Source organism: Lineus longissimus, chromosome 7 (genome assembly GCF_910592395.1).
Source record: "Lineus longissimus chromosome 7, tnLinLong1.2, whole genome shotgun sequence".
In the NCBI taxonomy this organism is placed as follows: domain Eukaryota; kingdom Metazoa; phylum Nemertea; class Pilidiophora; order Heteronemertea; family Lineidae; genus Lineus; species Lineus longissimus.
Window position 1 is genome coordinate 8,913,596 of NC_088314.1, and position 26,445 is coordinate 8,940,040.

Below are 26,445 nucleotides of genomic sequence, written 5' to 3' on the forward strand. Positions count from 1 at the left end.
AGAACACGTCCAGAGATGGCAAGCGGTGTTGGGAGGTGGTGTAGAGAAGGAGATGCATTCGGATTAAGTGGTGACCGAAGAAGTTTTGAGGTGTGGGTTACTATGATGAGATGGGGCAGAAGATCATCGAGACATTTACATTTATATAGGGGCTGTGAGAGAAAACGCCCAGGGCAACCTGATATTTCGGGAGGTGACTACGGACAAGAGAGTACGCAATCAGAGGACGTTTTTGGGTGGTGCAAGATGGTCAGATGGGATGGAAGACGTGGAGGCATTCGCATTCAGAGGCGACAAAATACGGCCAGAGATAGCCTGAGGTGTAGGAAGGCGATGGAGGACAGAAGATGCATTCGCATAAGGCGTTGAGTGAAGACGTTTTGAGGTGGGTTAAGATGATGAAATGGGCTAGAAAGCAGTAGAGGCATTCGCATTCAGGGGCGACAGAAAACGTTTTGAAGTGGCTTAGAACAGAAGATGCATTTCCTCTTGGAGGCAACACAAGACGTTTTGACGTGGACTGAGATGATGAGATGGGATGGAAGACGTTAAGGTATCCGCATAGGTGACACTAGACGTCCAGAGACAGCCTGAGATGTCTGGAGGTGACTATGGATCGGAGAGGACATTCGCATTCAGATGTGACAGCAGAAGTTTTTGGGTAGCCTGAGATGATCAGATGGGACGAAAGAGGTGAAGGCATTCATATTCTGAGGTTACTGATGTCATCCAGAGATAGCCCGAGGTGTTGAGAGGTGACACAGGACAATGAAAGCATTTGCAATTAGAGGTGACATGACAGAAGACGTCTTGAGGTTTGTTAAGATGATGGGGTGGGGCGGTAGACGTAGAGGCATTCGCATGCTGAGGTGACAGAAGACGTCCAGGGACAGCCTGTGATAATGGGAGGTGATGAAGGACAACACAGGAGGTGACAGAAGACGTCCAGGGACAGCCTGTGATGATGGGAGGTGACTAAGGTCAACAGAGGAGGTGATAGAAGACGTCCAGAGACAGCCTGTGATGATGGGATGTGATGAAGGACAACACAGGAGATGACAGAAGACGACCAGGGACAGCCTGTGATGATGGGAGGTGATGAAGGACAACACAGGAGGTGACAGAAGACGTCCAGGGACAGCCTGTGATGATGGGAGGTGATGAAGGACAACACAGGAGGTGGCAGAAGACGACCAGGGACAGCCTGTGATGATGGGAGGTGATGAAGGACAACACAGGAGGTGACAGAAGACGTCCACGGACAGCCTGTGATGATGGGAGGTGATGAAGGACAACACAGGAGGTGACAGAAGACGTCCAGGGACAGCCTGTGATGATGGGAGGTGATGAAGGACAACAGAGGAGGTGACAGAAGACGTCCAGAGATAGCCTTGAGAATCAGTGGGAGGTGGCAGTCCAGGTACATCAGTACTTGCTGAAGGCAAGTCTGCTGTGCAGCCGACTATTACTTGAGCAGTTTTCAATAGGGAATGGATGATTGTGCTTTCTGACTGTGACACCTGTGATGCCCTGCGATTTGGGTGAATCTGATTGGGTCTCAAGTGTTTTGTGCCATTCTGCTGGTCGATTGTGACAGTGTCTCTGGAATTCACCTGGGTTTGTGCGATTGTGATATGTTATTGTGATATTGTCTCTGGGATACGCCAGGTATTTTTTAAGTGATTCTGCTTGTTGATTGTGACACCGTCTGAAGTCTTACAAGGCTGCCGACCGATATATGCAATCAGGGCACAGTCCTCAAGGATCCTCAGAGAAGTCACATTCTGAAGTATCAAAGTCACACGCCCAGTCCAGTTCCAGGGGGTTGCTCAGAATGCAGTTTCCTTAGTGGCAAAGAGCGGCAAGAAGACATCTCCCTCGATGCTAAAAATAACTATAAAGGTCATAATATTCTTTTTATCATATGTGGGATTTATTATCACTTCATTATTATTGACAGAATCTGCAAGTGATGCATAAGTTAATGGACTATTTACAAAGGAAAATATGAATGATGAAAAATAGTTTTCATAGAAAATGATATTTAGCATAACAATGTGCAATACACATACATTTACTACAGGCTCAGCTTTAAAAGAAGTTGGGGACCACAATATTTTATAGAACCAGTTATATTTAGTACCAGGACCAGTTATAATCATTATTACTAGGAGCGATACAAAATTATTTTACTAACAAAAGACTTCAACCAGTTGTATTAATCCCTTTGCTGTGTGGTCGACCTTTTAGTCGGTACTTTCCATCAGTCAGAGCAAGGATCAGTGCACATGAAGACCACCTCACCTCAAAATTGATTCATTATATACATGTACTGAACACATACTGAGCAACTCAAGTCAATAACAGAGTCAGCAACAATAGTACCGGGTTATACGGTAACAACATGATTTTCAAATGTCAAAAACAAACGATATACAGTAGAACCTCTCTATTAAGGACACACTGCGACTGACAAATGCTGTCCTTGATGGAGAGGTGTTATGAATGCAGAGAACAAATTGTGAGGAAGTTATCTTTTTGGGACCAAATTCACTGCTCTCAATAGGGAGGTGTCCTGCTAAACAGGAGTGTCTCCTAAGGGAGGTTCCACTGGAAATGACGACTTTATTGATGATGATCTCACCAGAAGAGGAAGGCACATAACATTATACCAAGAAACTGATAAAGACTAGTCTTTACTGATACTTGACTGTACGGAGCGGGAAGAAAATACCTTTTCAGGTTTACAGCTTATTATGGGGGGTCAAAACGGTCCTTTAAAACCACAAGCAAATCACTCTGAACACAGTGTTTATGAAATCAACAACAATGATAAAACATTTTCTCTCTTTTCACACTCAAGGAACCAACTGAAGGTGAAAATGTGCAATGTCGACTTCTTGCGAAATCAAGTATAGATTAATCCATACTTGTTGAAATAAATATCATATCAGACGAAAAACCAGAAATCTTGACATTTTCAAAGTGTTCCAGACATGTCCGAGTTTTTGAAGTATAGTTAAAGAAACCCATGATGAAAAAATCTCTACAATCAAGATGACCACAGGCATACGAAATGTAGAGCGAAATCCTAGAGAGCAAAAGCTCTGACATAAAAAATTTAAACTTGTAGAAAAAGGTTAATCCAATTCCCCAAAGGCAACATGACATGATTTTGAAAGTTTTAGGACACAAGGCCACCACACACAGACAGACAACTAACTTCTTCAGACTTGTGAAAATGATTAGATCAATTGGGGTGTCATCAAATATGTGCCTAATTAGACATATTTAGACAATCTTGTCTGGCCTTGGACAATTACACGACTTGATGTAACATAATGCACATTACAAGACAAACACACCATGTTGACCACCAAACCAATTTTCCATATAGTACAGTAGAACCTCTCTATTAAGGACACCCTCGCGACTGACAAGTGGTGTCCTTACTAGAGAGGTGTCCTGATTAGAGTGGTCAAATTGAATGGAAACAACCAATTTGGGACCAAAACTAATGTCCTTAATAGAGAGGTGTCCGCTAACAGAGGTTCCACTGTACTTATATAGTTGCATAATAGTCTATGGTCGGTTTAAAAACAACAGTGAGTTAATGCCATTTGTGACCCGCTCTCTGGCTAAAGGTACACATGTACAAACATTCTGAAAATGAGTTGGGACAATACTCGGACAAGAATCTTTAAAATGATGCATGATACATGAAGGTCTATTGAGGATTGACTAAGAAATACACTTCACAATACATCACTCTCTAAAGTTAAGGATTGACTAAGGTACCACCATTTTGGCTAGAACAAAAGCAATCAGAACTCTTCCAGAACAGAGTGAAAGCCCATTTCAAGGGTGGGAGTCAGTTCTTTGCCTACCAGAGAACAGACTCACAGCCTTGACATTGGTAGTCACTTCACTTCATTTTGTCGGAGTTCTCATTGCGTTATGATTTCAAGTTCCAGCCAAAATGGTGGTGCCTATGGTCAACCCTAAAGAGCAGAAAAAACCTTGTCCAAAGATAGGTTACTCGGACAAGTAGAAAAAGCATTTTAATGAGCAACTTATTTGCCATATGACATGGCTTTCGTTGTCTCTTAACACCTCTAGGCATAGTTGAACTTACTCAAAAAAGTCATTAAATCATTCTCACTTTTCCCCTTTTTCACATGCGGATCCTTTTGCTAGAGCTTGTACTTTTTAAGAACAAAAAAAAGTTCAACTCAACCTGCTAATATGCACTTACAAACTGGCAATAATATTACATGTATGCAAGAATTCATATGCCAAATATTAGAGCACAATTTGCAATTTCGAAAAGTTTCAGGTTCACAATCTGGGGACTGTTAATGCAAGTGACTAAATTGCACTAAATTCTGCATTATTCAACTTTTAGGTAATTGAAAAACCGGTACACATTTTCACCGGTACAAATTTTCGGTTGAGATCATAACAAATTGAATAGAACTATTAAACGAACGCCGGAGCAATTCTTATTGAGGTAACCCGGATATTTTACTGTCATTCTCCAAGGCAAAACTTCCTCAGAATACTCTGAGATCATTGCCGCCTACTAAAGTCTAATAAAGCACTATTTGTTACCCTGTTTTCAGTGACCTGAGAGCTAACTGCAGTGCGCTTCCATCTGGAATTTCAAGGGTTAACATCAACAAATCGATCTGTTCATCAGAACTGTTTGAATCGTAACCCGTGAGGATTCAAGATGAGCCCTGCATATTGCCGTCAAACTCTTAATGTGGAGCATTTACAACTGACAAGATAGAATTATACGCATGACATTTAGATCACATTGTCAAAGATAAACCTTTGTGAATAAAGGCGACTTATCACAAGGAGAATACACGAAAATGTTACGCAAACGATGACAGTCAGAAAAATATCTGACCATATGACATGTGCGCTCATTTGAAGCCATAGTTACAGTTGATTGAACTGTACTTAAGTTTGGTCCCTTTCGTCAAAGGTAAACTTATATAAGCCCCACCAGGACTAGGTATGGTATTTCTCACTTTGAGTCAACGAGCAAGGAATTTCACCTCGCCTGTCAGAAGCAATTGTAAATGCCATAAGCTACAATGATACCTACAATAAATTGTGTCATATTTTATCATTTTTGAATCCTCTCCCACCCAATTCATCCCAAGCAAATGTGCAACCATATTTCTTAAACTTTCAGAAGGAAATTCACTCAAGTTAGGAAGAGCAGACATGCTTTTTTAAGGTGTTCAATTCAGTACCCACGGAGTTTCAATTTCAAGACCCAACCCTGGTTCAATCTTTACAATGCGACAAACCAGCTAAGCTTTACAAAAATAAACTCTCATCGAAAACCCAGAATATGAGGCCCCAGTCAAATTATAACGCGTATAAGAAAGCACTGCACAGAGACAACAATTCAACATCACAAAGGGCTTGAAAAGTCTCAATTTGTAGAGAGGGACACCCACCATACAATTCAATGCTCGTAAATATCACAATCAGCTGAAACCTTCACGTTCATAGACTAATTTCACCGCTTCAAGGACATTATTCGCCTCGTGGGTGGGCTTTTTTAATTCTGGATACAATAGGAAATCGCGGTGGTTAAAATTTACTCCATCGTTGGGATTATAGTCGTTATTAGAGCTGTAGACACCGGTGAAGACCAGAATTGATTCAAAACTCTCAACCGTTCCATAGTCATTTTCCCAATCCAAAATGTCTGCCACACTTCGTATACTAGTTTCGCGTACACCGCCACCTTGCTGCGATTTCTTTCTCCGTCTCGTCAATTGACTTCTAAGATAACGGTTGTAGAGATTGGCACCGTAGATGTCAGTCTCTGGATTATCACTGCAAGAGATATATACGGTATGTATCAGGAAATGTTGTTCGTTTGATAAATGTTTCTAAAACCACTGAGAGTTAACTCTGTCGATTTTAATGAAAATTACTTGTCCAGTTATCCCATGACTTCAACCTCTAGAAGGGGTAGGGTATGTCTCCAGTCGTGTGTGATGGTTGAAACTGAGAGCGCAATTCAACGTATCTTTCCATACTCACCCTATACAGTAGACTGTTCGTATAGGAGCCTCGATGCCCATTTCCCTAGCTTGCTGTGTCAGGACGAATTCAGAATGGTGATACGTTAGTTCGCTAGGTTTACCAACGAGGGCTGTGTACTTCAGTTCATTACCCGTGATTTTCTGGAAACGAACATAAAATTTGAGATGTTGAGCCTAAATGCTTTAAACTCAAGGAGAATACCAAATTCAGTCAACGTCAGCGTCAGTGATGAAATCTGTTTTGAAACACCAGACCCTGGGGAAGTTGTCATAACCTGCCACTGGCCATCCATTCCTGGGAAAGTATCTCGAGAAAGGCTTTCCAATGGTACCATTCCCGCCAATACCCCACCGGTTTCCCCTGATGAGTCTGAGAGTCTTCCCAAGGAGAAGTTGCATTTTCAACTTGATCAAATTTTGCCCTCACTGGAAACAGAACTACAAACATCTGAGACCAAGAATAACACATCAATAAATACTTACCCGGTATAAACTCTCCAGGCATAACATGAATGTCCCGTGGCCATATCTGGGCATACACGCCTCAGCCATCCAGAATAGGTCCATATTACAGGCTAGCACGGGTATATGGGGTTTGCTGATACTCTGTGGCGCTTGACTTGGCTGCCCATTGGTGAGTAGCACATCGACAAGGAGCTGCAGGTTCGTCTCCCATCGGATTGGCTCTCCGAAGAGAAGTAGAGCTGAAGAAAAAAAGTTATTTTTATCTGGTTGTTGCATCCAAGGCAGAAACTTTCGCCGCCTGGCATCATTGCAAATTCAACGTTCTTTTGTTTTGGCCTTGTTTTCATGAAGTGTAGTTTTTCTGGTAAAGGGTACCATGAATCGAGTGTAGTTTTTCTGGTAAAGGGTACCATGAATCAAGTGTAGTTTTTCTGGTAAAGGGTAACACGAATCAAGTGTAGTTTTTCTGGTAAAGGGTACCATGAATCGAGTGTAGTTTTTCTGGTAAAGGGTACCATGAATCGAGTGTAGTTTTTCTGGTAAAGGGTACCATGAATCAAGTGTAGTTTTTCTGGTAAAGGGTACCATGAATCGAGTGTAGTTTTTCTGGTAAAGGGTACCATGAATCGAGTGTAGTTTTTCTGGTAAAGGGTACCATGAATCGAGTGTAGTTTTTCTGGTAAAGGGTACCATGAATTAAGTGTAGTTTTTCTGGTAAAGGGTACCATGAATCGAGTGTAGTTTTTCTGGTAAAGGGTACCATGAATCGAGTGTAGTTTTTCTGGTAAAGGGAACCATGAATCGAGTGTAGTTTTTCTGGTAAAGGGTACCATGAATCAAGCGTAGTTTTTCTGGTAAAGGGTACCATGAATCGAGTGTAGTTTTTCTGGTAAAGGGAACCATGAATCGAGTGTAGTTTTTCTGGTAAAGGGTACCATGAATTAAGTGTAGTTTTTCTGGTAAAGGGTACCATGAATCGAGTGTAGTTTTTCTGGTAAAGGGTACCATGAATCGAGTGTAGTTTTTCTGGTAAAGGGAACCATGAATCGAGTGTAGTTTTTCTGGTAAAGGGTACCATGAATCAAGTGTAGTTTTTCTGGTAAAGGGTACCATGAATCGAGTGTAGTTTTTCTGGAACACAAATCATTTGTAAGCCCAATTATCCTAATGGTGTTAAAACCTTAAACAACTTTCAGGCTTAACGTAATTGTGGTCCCATTTTATGCCAGGTTTGCCCCACTTTCGTCTCTATTTTGTATTAGATCTTAAAATGAACTCAGGGTTATACTCAGTTCAGCCAAACAACAAGAGGTCTTACATGTGTGTCAGTTACAAATGTCAAAGTTGATTTATCATAATCAATCATTGTAAACTTTTCAAGATACTAAATGTCCAACAACAAAGGGAACACGGAAATTATCAATGCTCTGATATACTCTTTGCTGACCCCTTCGGACTCAAAAAACGGGGGTTCTGTGCATAGGAATAAATAGGCTTAGCAGCAATGCTTGGGTTTTGGATTTCTAGCCTGGTTTTGACACGCTGTGTTGACCGTAGACGCTATTTAGCCGGTTTATGATGCATCTGATTCATATAGGCCTATGACATGACACAGTATAGACCTTTTTAATAGGCGCCCATCAACCGGCTTAATTGTGCTTAATGTGTCCTAAATATTCATACATTTATAATGTGTGATTTAATATCAACGTATAACTCAATATATCATGTATAAAGTTTACATAGTAATGGTATAAACCAGCTCACTTACCATCTATTCTGGGGAAATATTTTTCAAATGCGCATGGCTGAAATAGAAAGAAGGGAGTAATAATATTTTTTATGCGTCTTCACTTTCACAATATGAATTGTCAAAAATCATCTGACTTGTAATTATCCGCGTCAACATCATCAATTTTAATCTTAGTATCTGCTTTCAGATTTCAGTTTCATTTACCCGGTACTCTTTTTTCATTCAGGTGTATGTGATCGGAAGGTCATGGATTCAAGACTTGGCCAGTGTTACTCTGTACTTTCAACTGGCCTGACAAGGCCGAGCATAGCGTAGTTTGAGCACTCCTTGCCAGAAAGGTTTCTGGATTGGACGAGGGAGCACATACAAAGCACTTTGAGACTGCACAGTTGTACATGAACTTTCATTTTATAGGCTTAGGTTCACTGACCATATGTGACCCAACACAGCAAAATGGTTGCATGTCGCAAAGAAGATGAGCCTAAAATGACACCAGGACTCCGATAGCAAAAATTGATAGACTTAGATTTCACAAAAGGCAGACAATAGTGAAATGAACAACCAGTCTGTCTCAACCTGTCAAGCTCCAAGTGACATGTGACTCATTTTGCTGTGGTGGGTCACATATGCCATCCCAATATGAATAGTGTTAACCAGCACCGGCATGAATGATGCAAGATTTGATATTGATTAAAATGCAGACCAGCATATTTGCCATACCACTGATAAACATAACAATAACAATCTAGGTGAAAAAACTTCTTGAAATGACACAGCTGTTTTACATTGTCATTCAATGTCTCTTTTTTTCGAAATGATGGTCCTGGGATGAAAATGAGCACTGAGCATGAATGACAAAACACCTTTTCCAAGAAATAAATTTATACATTCCGTGCAGGAAGGAAGCTTTTTAACAGACAAAATAGATCCAGGTACCTCTGTCTGTTTATCAGACTGCAGTTTATTCATGAAGACTGAACCACTGAAAGACCTTGCAGGAGTAGGTGAGGTTCTTGAAATTGAGCACATTGAGTGCAAATTGGAAAGAGAAGCCCAGACTGAACCATCTCGCTGTGCTGTCTACATGAAGATCACTGATGTTCTGGATGGCCATAACAGCCAAAATGAAATGACTGACACTAGTGACATCATTTTCCATGGCTAAATCGGTAGACTGACCACTAAGGAAGATGAAAGCAACAACAGCCTGGTAACAGCTACGTGTAGCAGTCCAATACAATACCGAACCTTTTGTGGATGAAATTGACATGGGGGCTGGATTGGATCATGGACTGCTCTTAACTACTGCCGCCTTCAGGTATTATTGATAAATCATCACATTCCCCATTGATTGATTTGATGCCAAAATCAATGTTTGAGTCAACTGGCAGATGGCCATCAATCAGACCGATATTCTACACTCATAGTCATATCGCCAGGTCATTGCCAGGATCAGAGAAGCTTGGCAGTCAATGCTATGCCAACAGAAGTGATTCTTGCCAGTTGACTTTTAAAAATTAGTAGAACCCACTTCTTGTGGTAAGCTACTACTGTTTACATTTACCTGTGTAATACCTGCCCTCCACCTTGCCTACAGGTAGTCAAGAGCACCAAGGCCATGTCAACAACAAATTTCTCGGAACTATCTTTTTTACAGCGTATTACTCTACTGTACTAAGAGTTAAGCAGTTTTTTGTCTTTTAAGGTGTTTTTGAAAACACGCGAGTCAGACTTGCACACAGCACAAGGGTGGACAACTTTTAAATCAAGAGCAAAAGTCGAAAGGACCAAAAACCTGCATTGCTGATCTGGTATTTTAAGAGTATTTTAAACGGGTACGCCGTTTGTAATTACTGGTAATCCAGGAAAATAGAAATGCAGTTACACACAATGCCGTAGAGCAGTAATTGTGCCTACGAATTGGCTGAAACTTGGTATTTATTGTCAATCAATCAATCAATACATATTATTTATATAGCGCCCCAATTACTCCGCAGGAAAGTATTCTGGGGCGCTATCCCTCCCGTAGGCAGCTGCAAATAGGTGGGCCTTCAGGAGGGACTTGAAACCTTCAATGGAATCGGCATGGTGGACGCTCGTCGGCAGCTGATTCCACAGTCTTGGAGCAGTTGCCGAGAATGAGCGTCCACCGAGAGTTGGATGCTTGAACAGGGGAACCTCCAGGAGCATCTCAGATTCAGATCTAAGGCCAGAGCGCCCAGTTCTTTTTAATTGAATCATGGATCTGAGATACTCCGGAACTTCACCAGTCAAGCACTTAAACACCAGGAGCAACATTTTGTATTGGATCCTGAATTTGACAGGAAGCCAGTGTAGCTGTGCCAAAACAGGGGAAATGTGGTCAAACTTGCCCACCAAACACACAACTCTTGCCGCTGAGTTAAAAACCTGTTGCACCTGGTTTGTAGCCCTGGCAGGTATACCATGGAGGAGAGCATTGCAATAGTCAAGGTGGGCAATGATGAAAGCATGTACCAAGGTCTTGGTCGTTTTCTCCGAGAGGAATTTACGGATTTGGCGTATCCGGTAGAGACCGTAGTAGGCCTTGGCACACACTTTGTTGACATGGGTATTGCTGTCAAACCAAGCTCCAAGATTTCGGACGCATTTGACGGGATGGATATCGGTATCTCCCACCCTGACTGATACAATGCTCACCTTGGCAATTTGCTGTCGTGTGCCGAAGATGGCAAACTCAGTCTTTGTGTCGTTTATCATAAGTTCATTTTCAATGTACCATGATCTGACATCAGCAATGCAACGCTCAATGGTAGGTGGCAATGGTAGGTGGCAATGGTTTAAAAGCCAAATACAACTGGTTGTCATCAGAGAAACCGTGGGCAGATGGCAGATGACTAGCAATGACGTGTTTGTATATCTATCTACATGATGGCATCGTTCAAACCTCATGATCTATTTACACAGTTTGACATTTCCAAACCCAATTACAAGTTTCAAATATTTAACGAATGGCGTAGGCCTTTAAGACGATTACTCAAACAAGCTGTATAAGCTTGTCTCTCATCTGTATCTTTTTTCTTTAATCATACCATCAAAGTCGGACTGTTTCTATGGTAACCAATACTCACTGGAGCTTTCCGTCGCCTGTGATCCACCACATCCAAATTCGGGAACCGATGCCGGAGCGCTTCGATTGTTGTGACTCGTTGAAATCCTAGGTTGTGAGCGATTTCTAGAACAGGACCTTGACCAGAAACTAAGACATGTTTGTCGAAAAATTGCGTGAACATCTTCAGGGGGCTGTGCGACATCACAACTTGTTGTGGCTGGATCTAAAAAGATAGCAGGTCAAGGTCAAATAACATCTTAAGTTTTCAAGGTCAACATCACAGTCCCTACTGTGTTCATTTCTACTCTAAGTAACAGTTATCTTCAGTTGTAAGTCAGCATAGCAGGCAGATGGGAACCCTCCCTGATCTTACTTCAGTGATAGAGCGGCGGATAACATTCGTGACGTCATCAACCTCCGACAAGGGACCTCGGACATCAGACCTATACTTAGTCTTTTATTAGTCCCTGGTTTCAATAAGACCTTTGTATTGACCAAGTGCAGAGAAAAATATAGTAGACTAATCTTTCCTCAGTATCCTGTATGAAGAAGGCTTCAGGAAAGATCACTATTGGCATTGACCCATAATTGAAGTGATCTCCACAATTAGAACAATGAGGCTTGACAACACTGTGCCACCAATTTAAAACATCCATAACAGATTTCAATTTCGTTTTTTTTCAACCTACCTCAATACCCAACCATTCGGACAACTGCGATGCTTTATTCTGTCGCAGGGTATTGCCAGCATTTGTGACAAAAATTGTTGGAACTCGGAAATGTCCATGTCCGTCCGTCAATAATCGCAGCGCCGATCGAGCTGATGGCAAGACCTTGCGTCCCCGTACCATAACGCCGTCAATGTCGAATAAAAATCCAAATTGAGGCTCCTGCATGTCATGTGATCCCTGCAAGAATAAAAATTGTGCCATACACAGATTTTAAAAAGACATGAAACAGTGAGGTTTGGGAAATTTTCAAAACAGGTCCCGCATTCTGCAATACCGATGGCAGTGAGTTTGATGACCAGATCAGTTTGAATCGGCACCAAAATTGGTGGAGGCTGGAACAAAATTACCAGGCTTTTAATGCAGCTACGCACATGAATGAGAGTTTGTTAGACTTAAGAGTTCAGCGCATGCGTAGAAATATGCACGCAAGCTATCAATTTGCTTCCGGAAAATTATTTTGTGGGAGTTTATGGTCCTCCGGAGTGATCACTCCAGTCTCCTGACTCGCCCAGACAGAGCAAAAAAACTTAAGTTTTGATTACGGCCCTTTGCATTTCGTTTTGTTTGGTTCAACCCAATAATTTTGTAAACAATGCCTACTTAAAATTTCAACCATGCAGTGGTTAGCTTTCGTTGGCAAAATTTTCACCTTGATAAAAAAGATCAATTTATTCAAGCTACAATGACTTAAATGAGCTCGTCTCGGCATCCTTCCAAAACCTGCCACAAGTGCATGGTATGGCATTCACTTGTGACCTTAATTTTGTATGGTACAACTAAAATTACATCTACATTAGTGAGGCCTACATGCATGACCCACTCATGCCACCAAAGCTGAACAATAAAGGGGCAAATGGGTCATTCACCTGGTTGGTTTAGAATCACCCAATACATGGACAATGATGATAATAATAAAAGCGTGTTTTCTATACACAGCGCTTATCACTGTTACTTTCTAAGTCTGTTTCAAAGCGTTTTACAGTCTCATTACAGTCTCACCCAGCCGGCTACATACATCCAGAATTCTTTCAGTTTTCTTTATGTCTGTCTATAGATTTGATTTTTGGTCACAACACTCCCTCTTTCATTCAACCTTCAAGGAAATGCAAGGTACGGAATTCTGATATCAAATTCTCAGACAAGTATTGCATTGTTCGAGAAGCTGCAATGCCTAGTAGTTTAAATGCTGGCTACCACGCAAATGGGAATGGGCCAGAGTTTGAGTCCCCGGCAAGAACCCAGAATTTGTCAGCAGGCATTGCCAATTTTTAACTAAAAGTGAATCTAGCATTGATCGTGCGACATTGATATGGGGCCTTTTAGAAGATGTGTTCCGAGTGTGCGCATTTGTTTTCTTTGGGCCCTGGTTAGTCTTTTCGAAATGGTCAATTGTTACGTCACATTGCCCTCTGTTTAGTTTAGTGGCTTTGGGTACCAGTATGCAGGCGGCGAAAGATGCCGTCAATGACTGTGCCTGTGGTGTGCTCAGATAAGGTACTGAGATAGTGGATGACGAGCGGTGAATCTACCATTTAAGAAGTTTGTTTGGGCGCTGACCAGTCAATGTGTTTCACCTGGAACAAGTCAAAGGGTCACAGTGGCTTATGGCATTGTCCGAAGTTGACTAGTCCTTTCTGACTTGTTCTAACTATCTGAGTGGGTGCATTTGATTTGTTGGGGCTCTGATTCGTCTTCTTCGAAAAGGTCTACCACAGTTGGCACAGAGGCGGTCCTAAACTGTGCCTAGGCTATTATGCATGGAATGTGTAGCCTAAATGTCAAATATTGCAAGTCATGAAGTTGTAACTGATCTTGATGCTTGAAAAGAGATGAAGCCTTAGTCGTCTAAAGTCAAAGTGAACGAATTTGTTTCTATACGAGAATGAAGAAACCAACACCCCAATGACAGGTTCAGGAAGCCGCATGGTTTATGAATGAAATAGCTCAACTGACCTCATCATCAGGCCATACTATACACAATGCACTATACGTGTATGTGTCATCAGCTGATCACAGAATTCGTTTTGACACTCGTGAACATCAACCGAATACAGCCATAATGACCAATCAAATAGGAAACTTACGCCAGAACAAAAATTTTGACATATATTTGCAAGTCTTCCACGTTTTCTGCATCGTCTGAAATGTGGTAAAGTTGCCTCAATCACAGGTAAAACTTTGTTTCTAACTCCCAAAACAGATGCCATTTTTCGTTTACCAGCCTTGCTGGAGGTGTGTTCCTGACAGCCAATCACAATCAAGTATTTAGTCACATGTGGCCCACTGCCCATTTTTTGTGACGTCAGTAACTAGAGTATCTCGTCTTAAAATAGAATCATAAAATACTAGAGAGGTTGAGAAACTGTGGTACAACGTATAGGTCTACTGCAGCATACCTGTACGCGTGTTTCATGGCCGCTCCATATATTTGGACGCAGGTGGCACTATGAACCAGGGCAACGACCGACCTTGGGATTGTTTCAGTTCTTGCTGCGGCCAAATCATATGACCCTACTAAAAAGAATTTACCCTTGGCGGAGGTAGTGTAAGGTATTTGAAGGGTATTCTAAGGTAAATGAGGGGGTTAATTTTTAGTAGGGTTTAGCAAACACCATATTTTCATATGTTTCTTTATAGCCCCCACCTCGCACGCACGCACACACACTTTTGGTTCGTATGCGTATAGGTATACGTTGAAATTGCGAATCTAAACCTCTCTATATATTGTTTTCGTCGCTCTCCGTATGTACCACGTGGTACTAAATTTCGCGGGAAATTCACACGTGCTTATCGAAACACAACAAAGTTGTTGACATTTCGCACGATTGCTGTTATTTTACCTGTTATCTCTCAAAATGCCGGCTGCAGTTAGCGAATATGAACGAATTCGACTTAAGAACATTGAGGACAACAAAAGGATACTGGCAGAGCTTGGATTGATGAATCCTGTAAGACAAAATTCCACAATCATTCGTGTAATGTGCAGTGCATGGTTGGCGCTGTATTCAGCACATACTGTTGTCTGGAGCACTGCAGTGCATGCATGCATTGCATGCCATCCGAATGTACATCATAATGCATAGTATGATTCATGCATTGCATGAAGCTGCCAGAGTTTGATTGTTTGAAGCAATGAAGGGCCATGGGCATGATGCAGCAAGAATGAAGAAGAGAGAAGCCAGGCAGCGAAACCAGTCGCAAACTACTTTTGATCGTCGAACAACGTTTTCAAGCAAATATAGATGATTTGCGAAAATATCTCCACGCCATAATGTCCTTTTTTTAACCCTTTCAGTTTGGTCCTTTGCCAAAAATTATCAAGAAAACTGTCAAGAGATCCAGGCCGTCGTCTGCTACGCCCCCCGCTGCAAAGAAACGTCGGGTAGATGAGGAGGACGCAAATAAAAGTTATGGCTCAGTACATGGTTCAAGACGAAAATCGGCAAGATTTCAAGGAAAGGTAAATGCTTAAATAACATCAGTTAGGGCCTATCTGAGGTGATATCAGTAGAATTTTTGTGTGTAGCCCAGAAAGTGAAGAGCCAAAATGTGTATTACCTAGAATATCGCAGGTCTGAGCTGCAGCTAAACAGTGTTCAGGACAACATTCGTAGTTTGCCTCTACTGATCACCTGAAGAATCATCCACATGTTCTTGGATGTTTTTGTCCTAATGTCCGTTTGATCACAATTTGAAATCAAATTTGAATTGTCAATGCCATGGCGCCAAAGTGGAGATTCTTATGTAATTGATGGTCTGACATAAGAAGGCTATGCCATAATCAGGTTAAGCTCCTCAGATACCCATGTTTCAGTTGCTGGTTTAAGTTTGGTCTTCTATGTGCCGCCTGGGGGAATGTTCGAATTAAAGGATGAAGGAAAGGGACAACTTCAATACTTGGTTATATTCTAATGTTTGTCATCATAGCATGTTGGCTTGATGACGATAAAACATTAGCTTTCCTCTCCAGGAGCCCAAGTCGCCATCTGAGATGAAAGATGATATTGAAAATGAAGAAGAAGATGAAGACTATAAGCCAAGACTGCGAGTTCCTGCTGGCAGGGAGAATGTCTTCGGTGCAATACTAGGTATGCATTCTCAGACAGAAGATGTGGCACATCAAAGCAGCAGTTATTTAAAGGAAGTGTTCATCTGCCCTATAACCCCATGCGTCCTGATGAGCACCGAGCTTGGGGATCGTGTCAAATAGATTCACTTTGTTCCCCCCAAGTTCCATGAAAAAATAGACGCTGCTTGGTTATGTAAGCACTGCTTGGTGCAGTGCATGTGGTCAACTGAGTGGGTTTTTTTCAAAAGAAATTCTCTCACCAGCCAGATCCACTTATTGAAAACAGGGATAAAAGTTAGTAAATTTGCTTCTTTTTTCTACACTGACCCAAAAAATATTGGTAACGTGTTTGAGTTGAAATGTTCAAGTTTTCGTTTGCCTTCCTTATTGTGACATTGAATCAGTGGCACATGATCCGGTCTGCAGTAATTGTTTAGTGTCCGCTTCATATTGATCCCTTCTTTCAGGAATTGAGATTGGTACCACTTGGGAAATGAGGCTGGAGTGTTGTGTTGCTGGTGTCCATCGTCCAACGGTGTCGGGCATCCATGGCGGTCCGGATGGGGCCTACTCCATTGCCCTGAGTGGTGGCTATGAGGACGACATCGACATGGGAGAATTCTTCACCTACACTGGGCAAGGTAAGATTAAGAGGCACTCTCGTCATCTCTCTATTGGTTCAGCCATAAATAACAAAATCTTCGGAGTTTTACTTGTTCTAGTCTCTCCGTGACACTAAGACTGAATAAAAATGGAACGTAAGATTTGACCAAATGAAAGATGTTTGCGGTCATTCAGGATCTGAAAAATTCCCAGAATATGTCCCTGATGTTATGTGAGAAAAATGATTCACATCTTGCTATTCTCTCCTTTACTATTCCAGGCGGCCGTGACTTAAGGGGAACTAGTGCTAAACCAAAGGTGAGAACTACAGTAGAACCTCTCAGTTAAGGACACCCTCGGGACTGACAAGTGCTGTCCTTAATATAGAGGTGTCCTGATTAGAGAGGTCAAATTGAATGGAAACAACCAAACCTAGTGTCCTTAATTGAGAGGTTGTCCTTAATAGATAGGTGTCCGCTAAGGGAGGTTCCACTGTACATGTATACCTTAAACCTGAAACTATTCGCTGACAACCACACGAGAGTAACTTGATGTTTCATTATCTGTTGCAGAATTTGCGCACCGCCCCGCAGTCCAAAGATCAGGTGTTGGCCCATGGCAACTTGGCGCTGAGCAAAAATGTAGATAACGGCCACCCTGTTCGCGTGATTCGAGGATACAAATCACGGAGTCGGTATGCTCCTGATTGGGGCTATCGATACGATGGTAAGATTGCAATTGTAATTTGAAAATATTGAGTTGAGAGCTGAGCGTCAGCTAGGACATTATCAGCTCTATAAACAGTATTGGACGATTGTAATGTAGGTAGGAGGAAACCTGAGACAGCGGAGGAATATCCGACCAGAGAAAAAATTAGTTTCAGAATTGTCACAACGACAAGAAGATATCGAAGTATTCCTCAGTTGTCTTACTTTTATGCCTCACCCTTTGTAGGCTTGTACAGTGTTGAAAAGGCGTGGTTCACTACTGGGTTGTCGGGCTTTGGCGTGTGGAAGTTTGCCCTGCGGAGGCTCAAGGACCAGGCACCACCACCATGGGAGTATGATGAGAAGGTGAGCTTGATTCGTGATTTCTCTTCCTTTGGATTTGACAGTACTTTCTATACATAGACAAGTGTGGTTTATACATTGACAAGTGTGGTTTATATAATTATACAGACCAGTGAGGTTTATATACATATATCTGATGACATGTTTACTCAGAATTTTCTGAAACCTCTTTGCTCCATAAATTGTTCCATTGCCTAAATAGGTAATTTGTGTCCAGCGACAGTGATTTATGTGGTAATTTCCTCATGTGTCGATCCTACTCTCATTCTCTCAGCTGAGCACCATGCCCACGGGCCTCTTGTTGCTCCTGTTTCAACAATTGTTTGGAATCCTCTTGTAGACTAAAGAAGAGATGTGCAGCCAGGACTCTGGTGTTGTGTCTGACAAGAGTGATGCCGGGTCTGAAACCCCTGATCCACCATCCCAGGAATCTGAAAAGATACTGGCACAGGATGGCGATGATGCGGCGTCTGTGACATCCAATGGATCAGATAAGGAGACAGGAACGACAAAGGCACAGGAGCATGATGGGGAGACTGACGATACCAGTAAGCAGTGTGAGAATCAATTGGAAAATGAAGACGAGGTTGAAGACCAGAAAAGCATGCTACCAGATGATGGTAAACAGAGTAATGATGAGAAAAATGCAGCTACCGAAGATGATGATTCTGAATCCAAAGGTACGTTTTTAAGTTGTTCTTAACAGCTGCTGGTACTCTAAGACCCTGATAAGTCATTGATTAAGTATTCGTAGTGGAATACGAACGATTCTAACTAACTAAGGCAGTCGCTTTCTTTGAATCAGTCAGTTGGTTGATGTTCTTATGCTTTTGAATCATGATTTGGGACACATCCTGTGTTCCCTATTTTTGGCTTAATGCGGTGTTTGCGCTGAATATCTCTCTTTATTTGGCATGGTTATGTGACTAAATTGATTAGTGATGTCATCTAGAGGTATTAATGAGGAGAAATTGGGCATTTTAATGTCCAGAGAATGCTTCAGCAGGAAGCAAAAAAATATCAACCAATTGTTTGTTTGTTGTGGGGGAGATCAGGTGAAATTTTGGAGGACAACTGAGTACATTTGCCGAATAGACCTTACTGTCTAAGGAGTAGAGGAGAAGAAGTTGGTTCATAATTTTGACCCCCTGTTTTGGGCAGACACACCAATAAGCAATATGTTTTTGGGGGTAGTTGAGAGGCCTGGTTATTGAAGGGTAAATTGGTGACTGTTGTAGTGCTATTGATTGATACTAGGTCTTAGCCTGTGCTGCGTGTATTTTTCTCAAATGAACATTATTGTTCTTTGCAGAAAAGTCATCCGAGGACGAAGTCCCAATGGATGAATCAAATTCAAATGCTGAGGAACGTGAAACAGAAGATGACGTGGCAAAGGATTCAAAAATAGAGGAAATCGAGTTGAATAATAACGAGGGCAAAGTAAAAGATCTCAATTCTTTCGAGAAGTCGGCTGTGGACGGAACTGCAGAGTAGTATAATCAATGCGACTGACTATTATTTTATACGAAATCACGGAATCGTTGATTGCTTCGACTTTGATGATGACAAACTGAAGCATTTTGATAGTTGCCATATCAATGGAAAAGTGTTTTACAGACTTTTTTCTAAACAAGCGTGATAACACGATTATTTGCTGCAATGTTGAGTTGGTTTATGATTCTCGTTAAAATTAACTGAACAGTTACATGTAGAAATCAACATACTGACATTTCCAATATTGTTGAAGTGCCACTGGTCAGGAGAACTTGTGGTGCACTGGCGGAAGTTTTTGTCGTAGAACTTTTATGACAGAGGATAATCATCATAGAATGATGTAAAAATACGGCAGTTTGTGATGATAATCATAGATTCTACAATTGGGCCGTCATAGATTCTACCATGGGGCCGTCATAGATTCTAACATAGGGCCATCATAGATTCTACCATGGGGCCATCATAGATTTTACCGTGGGGCTGTCATAGATTCTACCATGGGGCCGTCATAGATTCTACCATGGGGCCGTCAGATTCTACCATGGGGCCGTCAGATTCTACCATTGGGCCGTCAGATTCTACCATTGGGCCATCATAGATTATACCATGGGGCCATCATAGATTCCACCATGGGGCCGTCATAGATTCTATTATGGGGCCGTCATAGATTCTACCATGGGGCTATCTTAGATTCTACCATGGGGCCATCATAGATTCTACCATGGGGCCATCATAGATTCTACCATGGGGCCGTCATAGATTCTACCATGGGGCCGTCATAGATTCTACCATGGGGCCATCATAGATTCTACCATGGGGCCGTCATGGATTTTATTAGAGAAACTTTCACCTGTGTTAAAACTAGATTTGACCGGTTCTCCTTTCTGCTTTGCTATTAAGCAATTATGCAGACCTATGCCATATTTGAGGCAGTGCATTTATTTTAAAGATCATTTAATTTGTTAAGCTATGCAATAGTCTGCTCAAAGTTGTACATAAGTTTTATTTACTCTTCATTAGAAAAACTTCATGCCATGCGTTTAAAATGTAAATAGGTTTATACCGTTAGAGAATTATTCTTTTAGCATCATGACTTAATGTTTTGTTTTTCATGTCATCTTGTCCATGTGGATTATCTTTGATACTACACCTAAATGTACTGTAGATTCTGTAACCGTGGTTACTGAAATGTAAAAATCCTCTTGGATCCTAAAATTAGATTTGTAAAAAAACAGCTAACTTTGAAGCAATCAGCGTGATAGTTTTTGCACAGCAGTCCAAAAGGACAGTGGCATTGGCTTATGAAAAAGTGGATAGTCTTGCCCGCTTTTAGCAGTGTATGGTTAACCTGAATATTTTCTCAGCATCTTGTTTTCTTTGAGCACATTTGAGTTGTCTCTTCTCCTAAAAGCTTGATTTTGGTGCTATCTATATGGGGTAATTACAAGTTTTTGTGAAATAGTTGCTAAAAAAGAACTTACGTTTTCATACTGGCATCGCAGATGCAGCTAGGTTGTCTGTAAAAGGTTTACCATAACGACTTGTTAGAAGTGCAATTGTATGCAGGTTTACCATAACGACTTGTTAGAAGTGCAATTGTATGCAGGTTTACCGTAATGACTTGTTAGAAGTGCAATTGCATCCAGGTTTACCATAACGACTTGTTAGAAGTGCAGTTGTTTCCAGGTTTACCATAACGACTTGTTAGAAGTGCAGTTGCATCCTGGTTTACCGTAATGACTTGTTAGAAGTGCAATTGTATCCAGGTTTACCGTAATGACTTGTTAGAAGTGCAGTTGTATCCAGGTTTATCATAACGACTTGTTAGAAGTGCAGTTGTATCCAGGTTTACCATAACTACACATCTTCCTGCAACTTTGGATTAAAGTATGGATTCTCTAATCTGTATACAATGTACTGTTCTGTATTGAGAAATGCTTCTTATTTTTGTACCTGGTGACTGTTAAGTGTTGTAAGAAATAAATTTGAGTAAAATGTGACGGGGCCCTTATTTCATTAAAAGACTGATCAAAGTGCCCTACTTGGCAACCCATGTAGCCTACTTAAACAAGCTCATCCAAGACGGCATCTGGACCCTACTGCCTTTGGTGGAACTTCTGTCTTGCTGTGCTCATGAAGTTATGCCCAACCTGACCTCTTAGACCAATAGGGGCTGTATCGGGTATTTCCCAGTACATGCAGGTACCTGGGAATACAACAGGACACTTCTTTCCTGCGTGGACCTTCTATCTCGCTGTTCTCCAGAAGACTGGCCGAAGTATCCTACTTGACACCTCAAGTAGTCTTACCTAAACTACCTACGTCTTACGTCGCCTCTAAAAGCAAATGCATATAGTGTCCTATGTCACTTCCTGACACCTCGTGCTGTCTCAATGTCTTTTGTCACCTCTGAACTGTCATTCTATTCTGTCTCGTGATCTTATCAAGCAACCTCAAAAAGTCTTCTGTCACCTCTGCTTGCAAATGCCTTACTGTCTTCCCTTGATCTCATAAAATCAGGCCACCTCAAAATCGTCTTCTTTTGCCTGTGAATGCGATTCTCCTTTCCTGTCCTCTGTCACCTCCCAACATCTCAGGCTGCCTCTTGTCGTCTTCTGTCACCTCTGAATGCGAGTAGACATCTCTACTGTCCAATGTCATCATCTTTAGGCACCTCAAAACGTCTTCTGTCACCTCTGAACCCAAATGCATCCACTATCCTACATCACCTATCAACAGGTCAAGCTATCTCTAGCCATGTTCTGTCACCTCTGAATGCTTCTGCATCTACCGCCCTCCATAACCTCCTAACACCTCAGGCTGTCCTTTGACGTCTTCTGTTGCAGGTTTCTACTCTCTACTCTGAATGTGAGAACATCAACCGTCTTCCGTCATCTCCAAACACCTCAAAATATCTCTGGACTTCTTCCGTCACCTCTGAATGCAAATGCATCAACTGTCCTCAGTCACCTCCCAACAACTAAGGCTATCACTGGAAGTCTACTGTCGCCTCTGGATGCGAATGCCCTACCGTCATCTGTCCAATTTCATCATCTTCACCCACCAAAAAGGTCTTCTGTCGCCTCTGAATGCTATCTACTGTCCTCCATCACCCCCCCCCCCCCCCCCCCAACACCTCAGGCTAATATCTGGACGACTTCTGTCACCTCTGAATGCGAAAGCTTCCATGTCTTCCGTCCCATCACATCATCCTAACTTACCTCAAAATGTCTCCTAGCACAACTAAATGCGAATGCATCTGCTGTCTTCCGTCACCTCCAAAACGTGAGATTACCTCCGGTCGCCTCTGGAAGCAAATGCTTTCACTGTCTTCTGTCCTCTATAAGAAAACACTTTGGGCTCTGTCCTCTGTCACCTCCCAACATCTCAGGCTGCCTCTTGTCGTCTTCTGTCACCTCTGAATGCGAGTAGACATCTCTACTGTCCAATGTCATCATCTTTAGGCACCTCAAAACGTCTTCTGTCACTTCGGAATGCAAATGCCTACACGTCTTCCGTCCTTTCACATTATCCTAACCCACCTCAAAATGTCATCTGCCACCCCTGCATACATATGCAACTGTTCTCCTCTGCCACCTCCAAACATCTCAGGCTATCTGATCGTCTTCTGTCGCCTCTGAATTCGACAGCATCTAAAGTCCTCGGACACCTTTAAATACATGTGACTATCGCTGGAGTCCTTTGTCGCCTCTGAAAGCAAATGCCTTTCCTGTCTTTTGTCCTATCGCAGCCTCTTTTGTTACCTAGCTCAAAACATCATCTGTCACCTCTGAATGCGAATGCATATACTATCCTCTGTCAGCTCCAAACATCACATGGTATCTCAAGACGACTTTTGTCGCCCCCAATTGCGAATGCCCCCTAGTCTTCCGCCACCATCTTATCATCTTAGCCCTCCTCAAAACGTCTTCTGTCACCTCTTAATGCGAATGCATCTACTGTTCTCAATAAACTCCTAACACCTCAGGCTATCTCTGGACATCTTCCGTCGCCTCTGAATGCGAATACCTCTGCGGTCTTTGACCCATCATCAACTTCAGCCACCACAAAACGTCTTCTTTCGCTTCTGATTGCGAATGTCCTTCCCGTCGTGATGACAGGAGAAGACATTCACACGTCCAGGAGCGACAGTGAGAAATACCCTACTGTCTTCTGTGATAAGATGGGACGGAAGACTAGGGGGCATTCGCAGTTGGGGGCGACAAAAAACGTCTTGAGATACCCTGTGATGTCGGGAGCTGTCAGAGGATAGTATATGCATTCGCATTCAGAGGTGACAGAAGTTGTTTTGGACTAGGTGCCATAAGATGCTGAGATAGGACAGAAGAGAGGAAAGGCATTTGCATTCAGAGGCGACAAAAGACGTCCAGTGATAGTCAGAGGTGTTTAAAGGTGTCCGAGGACAGTAGATGCTTTCGAATTCAGAGGCGACCGAAGTTTTAGGTGGGTGAGATGATGACAGAGGACAGAAGACAGTAGGGCCATTCACACTGTCGCTCCTGGACGTGTGAATGTCTTCTCCTGTCATCTGCTACTGTCTACTCAAACACCACAAAAGATATCTCTAGTCATCACTTATCGCCTCTAAAGTCGAATGTCCCCTACTGTCTTTGGCCACCTCCAAGCATCCCCGGCCATCACAAAGCGTCTACTGTAGCCACTGTTTAAAAGACAGTAGAGGCATTTACATTCGGAGGCGACAGAAGACGTCTAGGGATAGCCTGATATGTGGGGAGGTGACGAAATACGGGAAAGACGTTCGCAATCAGAGGCGACAGAAGACGTTTTGAGGTGGCTGAAGTTGATGATGGGTCAAAGACCGCAGAGGTATTCGCATTCAGAGGCGACGGAAGACGTCCAGGGATAGCCTGATATGTGGGGAGGTGACGAAATACGGGAAAGACGTTCGCAATCAGAAGCGACAGAGGACGTTTTGAGGTGGCTGAATTGATGATGGACAGTGACGGCAGAATCTCTGGACCCCTTCCGTCGCCTCTGAATTCGAATACTTCTGCGGTCTCTGTCCCATCATCAACTTCAGCCACCTGAAACCTCTTCTGTCGCCTCTAAATGCGAACGTCCTTCCCATCTTTTGTCACCTCCGAACGTATCAGGCTGTCTCTGGACGTCTTCTGTCGCCTCTGAGTGTAAATGCCTCTACTGTCTGTCATACAGTGGCGGCAGTAGACGCTTTGGAATGGCCGGAGATGCTTGGAGGTGGCAAAAGACAGTAGGGGACATTCGACTTTAGAGGCGATTAGTGATGACTAGAGATACCTTGTGGTGTTTGAGTAGACAGTAGCAGATTACAGGAGAAGACATTCACACGTCCAGGAGCGACATTGCGAATGGCCCTACTGTCTTCTGTCCTCTGACATCATCTCAACTCACCTCAAAACTTCTGTCGCCTCTGAATGCCAAAGCACTATCCTCGGACACCTGTGAACACCTCTGACTATCACTGGACGTCTTTTGTCGCCTCTGAATTCAAATGCCTTTCCTGTCTTCTGTCCTATCTTAGCATTTTATGGCACCTATCTCAAAACGACTTCTGTCACATCTGAATGCGAATGCATATACTATCCTGTGACAGATCCCGACATCACAGGGTATCTCAAGACGTCTTTTTTCGCCCGAAACTGCGAATGCCCCCTGGTCTTCCGTCCCACGGTCCTCAATAAACTCCTAACACCTCAGGCTATCTCTGGACCTCTTCCATCGCCTCCGAATGCGAATACGTCTGCGGTCTCTATCCCATCATCAACTTCAGCCACCTCAAATGTCTTCTGTCGCCTCTAAATGCGAACGTCCTTCCCGTCTTTCGTCACCTCCTAACGTATCAGGCTGTCTCTGGACGTCTTCTGTTGCCTCTGAGTGTAAATGCCTCTACTGCCTATGATACAGTGGCGGCTGTAGACGTTTTGTGATGGCCGGAGATGCTTGGAGGTGGCAAAAGACAGTAGGGGACATTCGACTTTAGAGGCCATTAGTGATGACTAGAGATAGCTTGTGGTGTTTGAGTAGACAGTAGCAGATGATAGTAAAACACATTCACACGTCCAGGAGCGACAGTGCGAATGGCCCTACTGTCTTCTGTCCTCTGACATCATCTCAACTCACCTCAAAACTTCTGTCGCCTCTGAATTCGAAAGCATCTGCTGTCCTCGGACACCTTCAAACACCTCTGACTATCACTGGACGTCTTCTGTCGCCTCTGAATGTAAATGCCTCCACTGTCTATCATACAGTGGCGGCATTAGACGTTTTGTGATGGCCGGAGATGCTTGGAGGTGGCAAAAGACAGCAGGGGACATTCGAACTTAGAGGTGATTAGTGTTAACTGGAGATACCTTGTGGTGCTTGAGTATACAGTAGCAGATGACAGGAGAAGACATTCACACGTCCAGCAGCGACAGTGCGAATGGCCCTACTGTCTTCTGTCCTCTGTCATCATCTCAACTCACCTCAAAACTTCTTTCGCCTCTGAATTCGAAAGCATCTACTGTCCTCGGACACCTTAAAACACCTCTGACTATCACTGGACGTCTTTTATCGTCTCTGAATGCAAATGCCTTTCCTGTCTTCTGTCCTATCTCAGCATCTTATGGCACCTTGCTCTAAACATCATCTGTCACCTCTGAATGCGAATGCGTATACTATCCTGTGACAGCTCCCGACATCACAGGGTATCTCAAGACGTATTTTGTCACTCCGAACTTCGAATGCCCCCTCGTCTTCCGTCCCATCTCATGACCTTAGCCCTCTTCAAAACGTCTTCTATCACCTCAGGCTATCTCCGGACCTCTTCCGTCGCCTCTGAATGCGAACGTCCTTCCCGTCTTTCTTCACCTCCGAACGTATCAGGCTATCTCTGGACGTCTTACGTCGTCTCTGAATATAAATGCCTCTACTCCCTATCATACAGTGGCGGCAGCAGACGTTTTGTGATGGCCGGAGATGCTTGGAGGTGGCAAAAGACAGTAGGGGACATTTGACTTTGAGTGCAAATGTCTCTACTGTCTATCAGACAGAGGCGGCAGTAAACGATTTGTGATGACCGGAGATGCTTGGAGG

General features: G+C 42.8%; 2 protein-coding genes across 2 annotated transcripts; one reads left to right on the plus strand and one right to left on the minus strand.

Annotated features, from left to right (window-relative positions):
* Positions 1–1,920: 1,920 nt before the first annotated feature.
* LOC135491104 (haloacid dehalogenase-like hydrolase domain-containing 5) lies at positions 1,921–14,337 on the minus strand. The gene is made up of 7 exons (XM_064776762.1): positions 14,199–14,337; positions 12,073–12,291; positions 11,403–11,606; positions 8,311–8,347; positions 6,558–6,778; positions 6,073–6,215; positions 1,921–5,862 (listed from the first exon to the last, which is right to left on the minus strand). Exons 1-7 carry the CDS (start codon positions 14,319–14,321, stop codon positions 5,508–5,510), a joined length of 1,302 nt encoding a protein of 433 aa, XP_064632832.1. The 5' UTR covers positions 14,322–14,337; the 3' UTR covers positions 1,921–5,507.
* Positions 14,338–14,911: 574 nt separating this feature from the next.
* LOC135491179 (uncharacterized) lies at positions 14,912–21,239 on the plus strand. The gene is made up of 9 exons (XM_064776882.1): positions 14,912–15,062; positions 15,410–15,574; positions 16,085–16,202; positions 16,651–16,824; positions 17,067–17,104; positions 17,359–17,512; positions 17,741–17,859; positions 18,197–18,536; positions 19,169–21,239. The coding sequence occupies exons 1-9, from the start codon at positions 14,970–14,972 to the stop codon at positions 19,348–19,350; spliced, it is 1,383 nt and encodes a 460-aa protein (XP_064632952.1). The 5' UTR covers positions 14,912–14,969; the 3' UTR covers positions 19,351–21,239.
* The last annotated feature ends 5,206 nt before the right edge of the window (positions 21,240–26,445 follow it).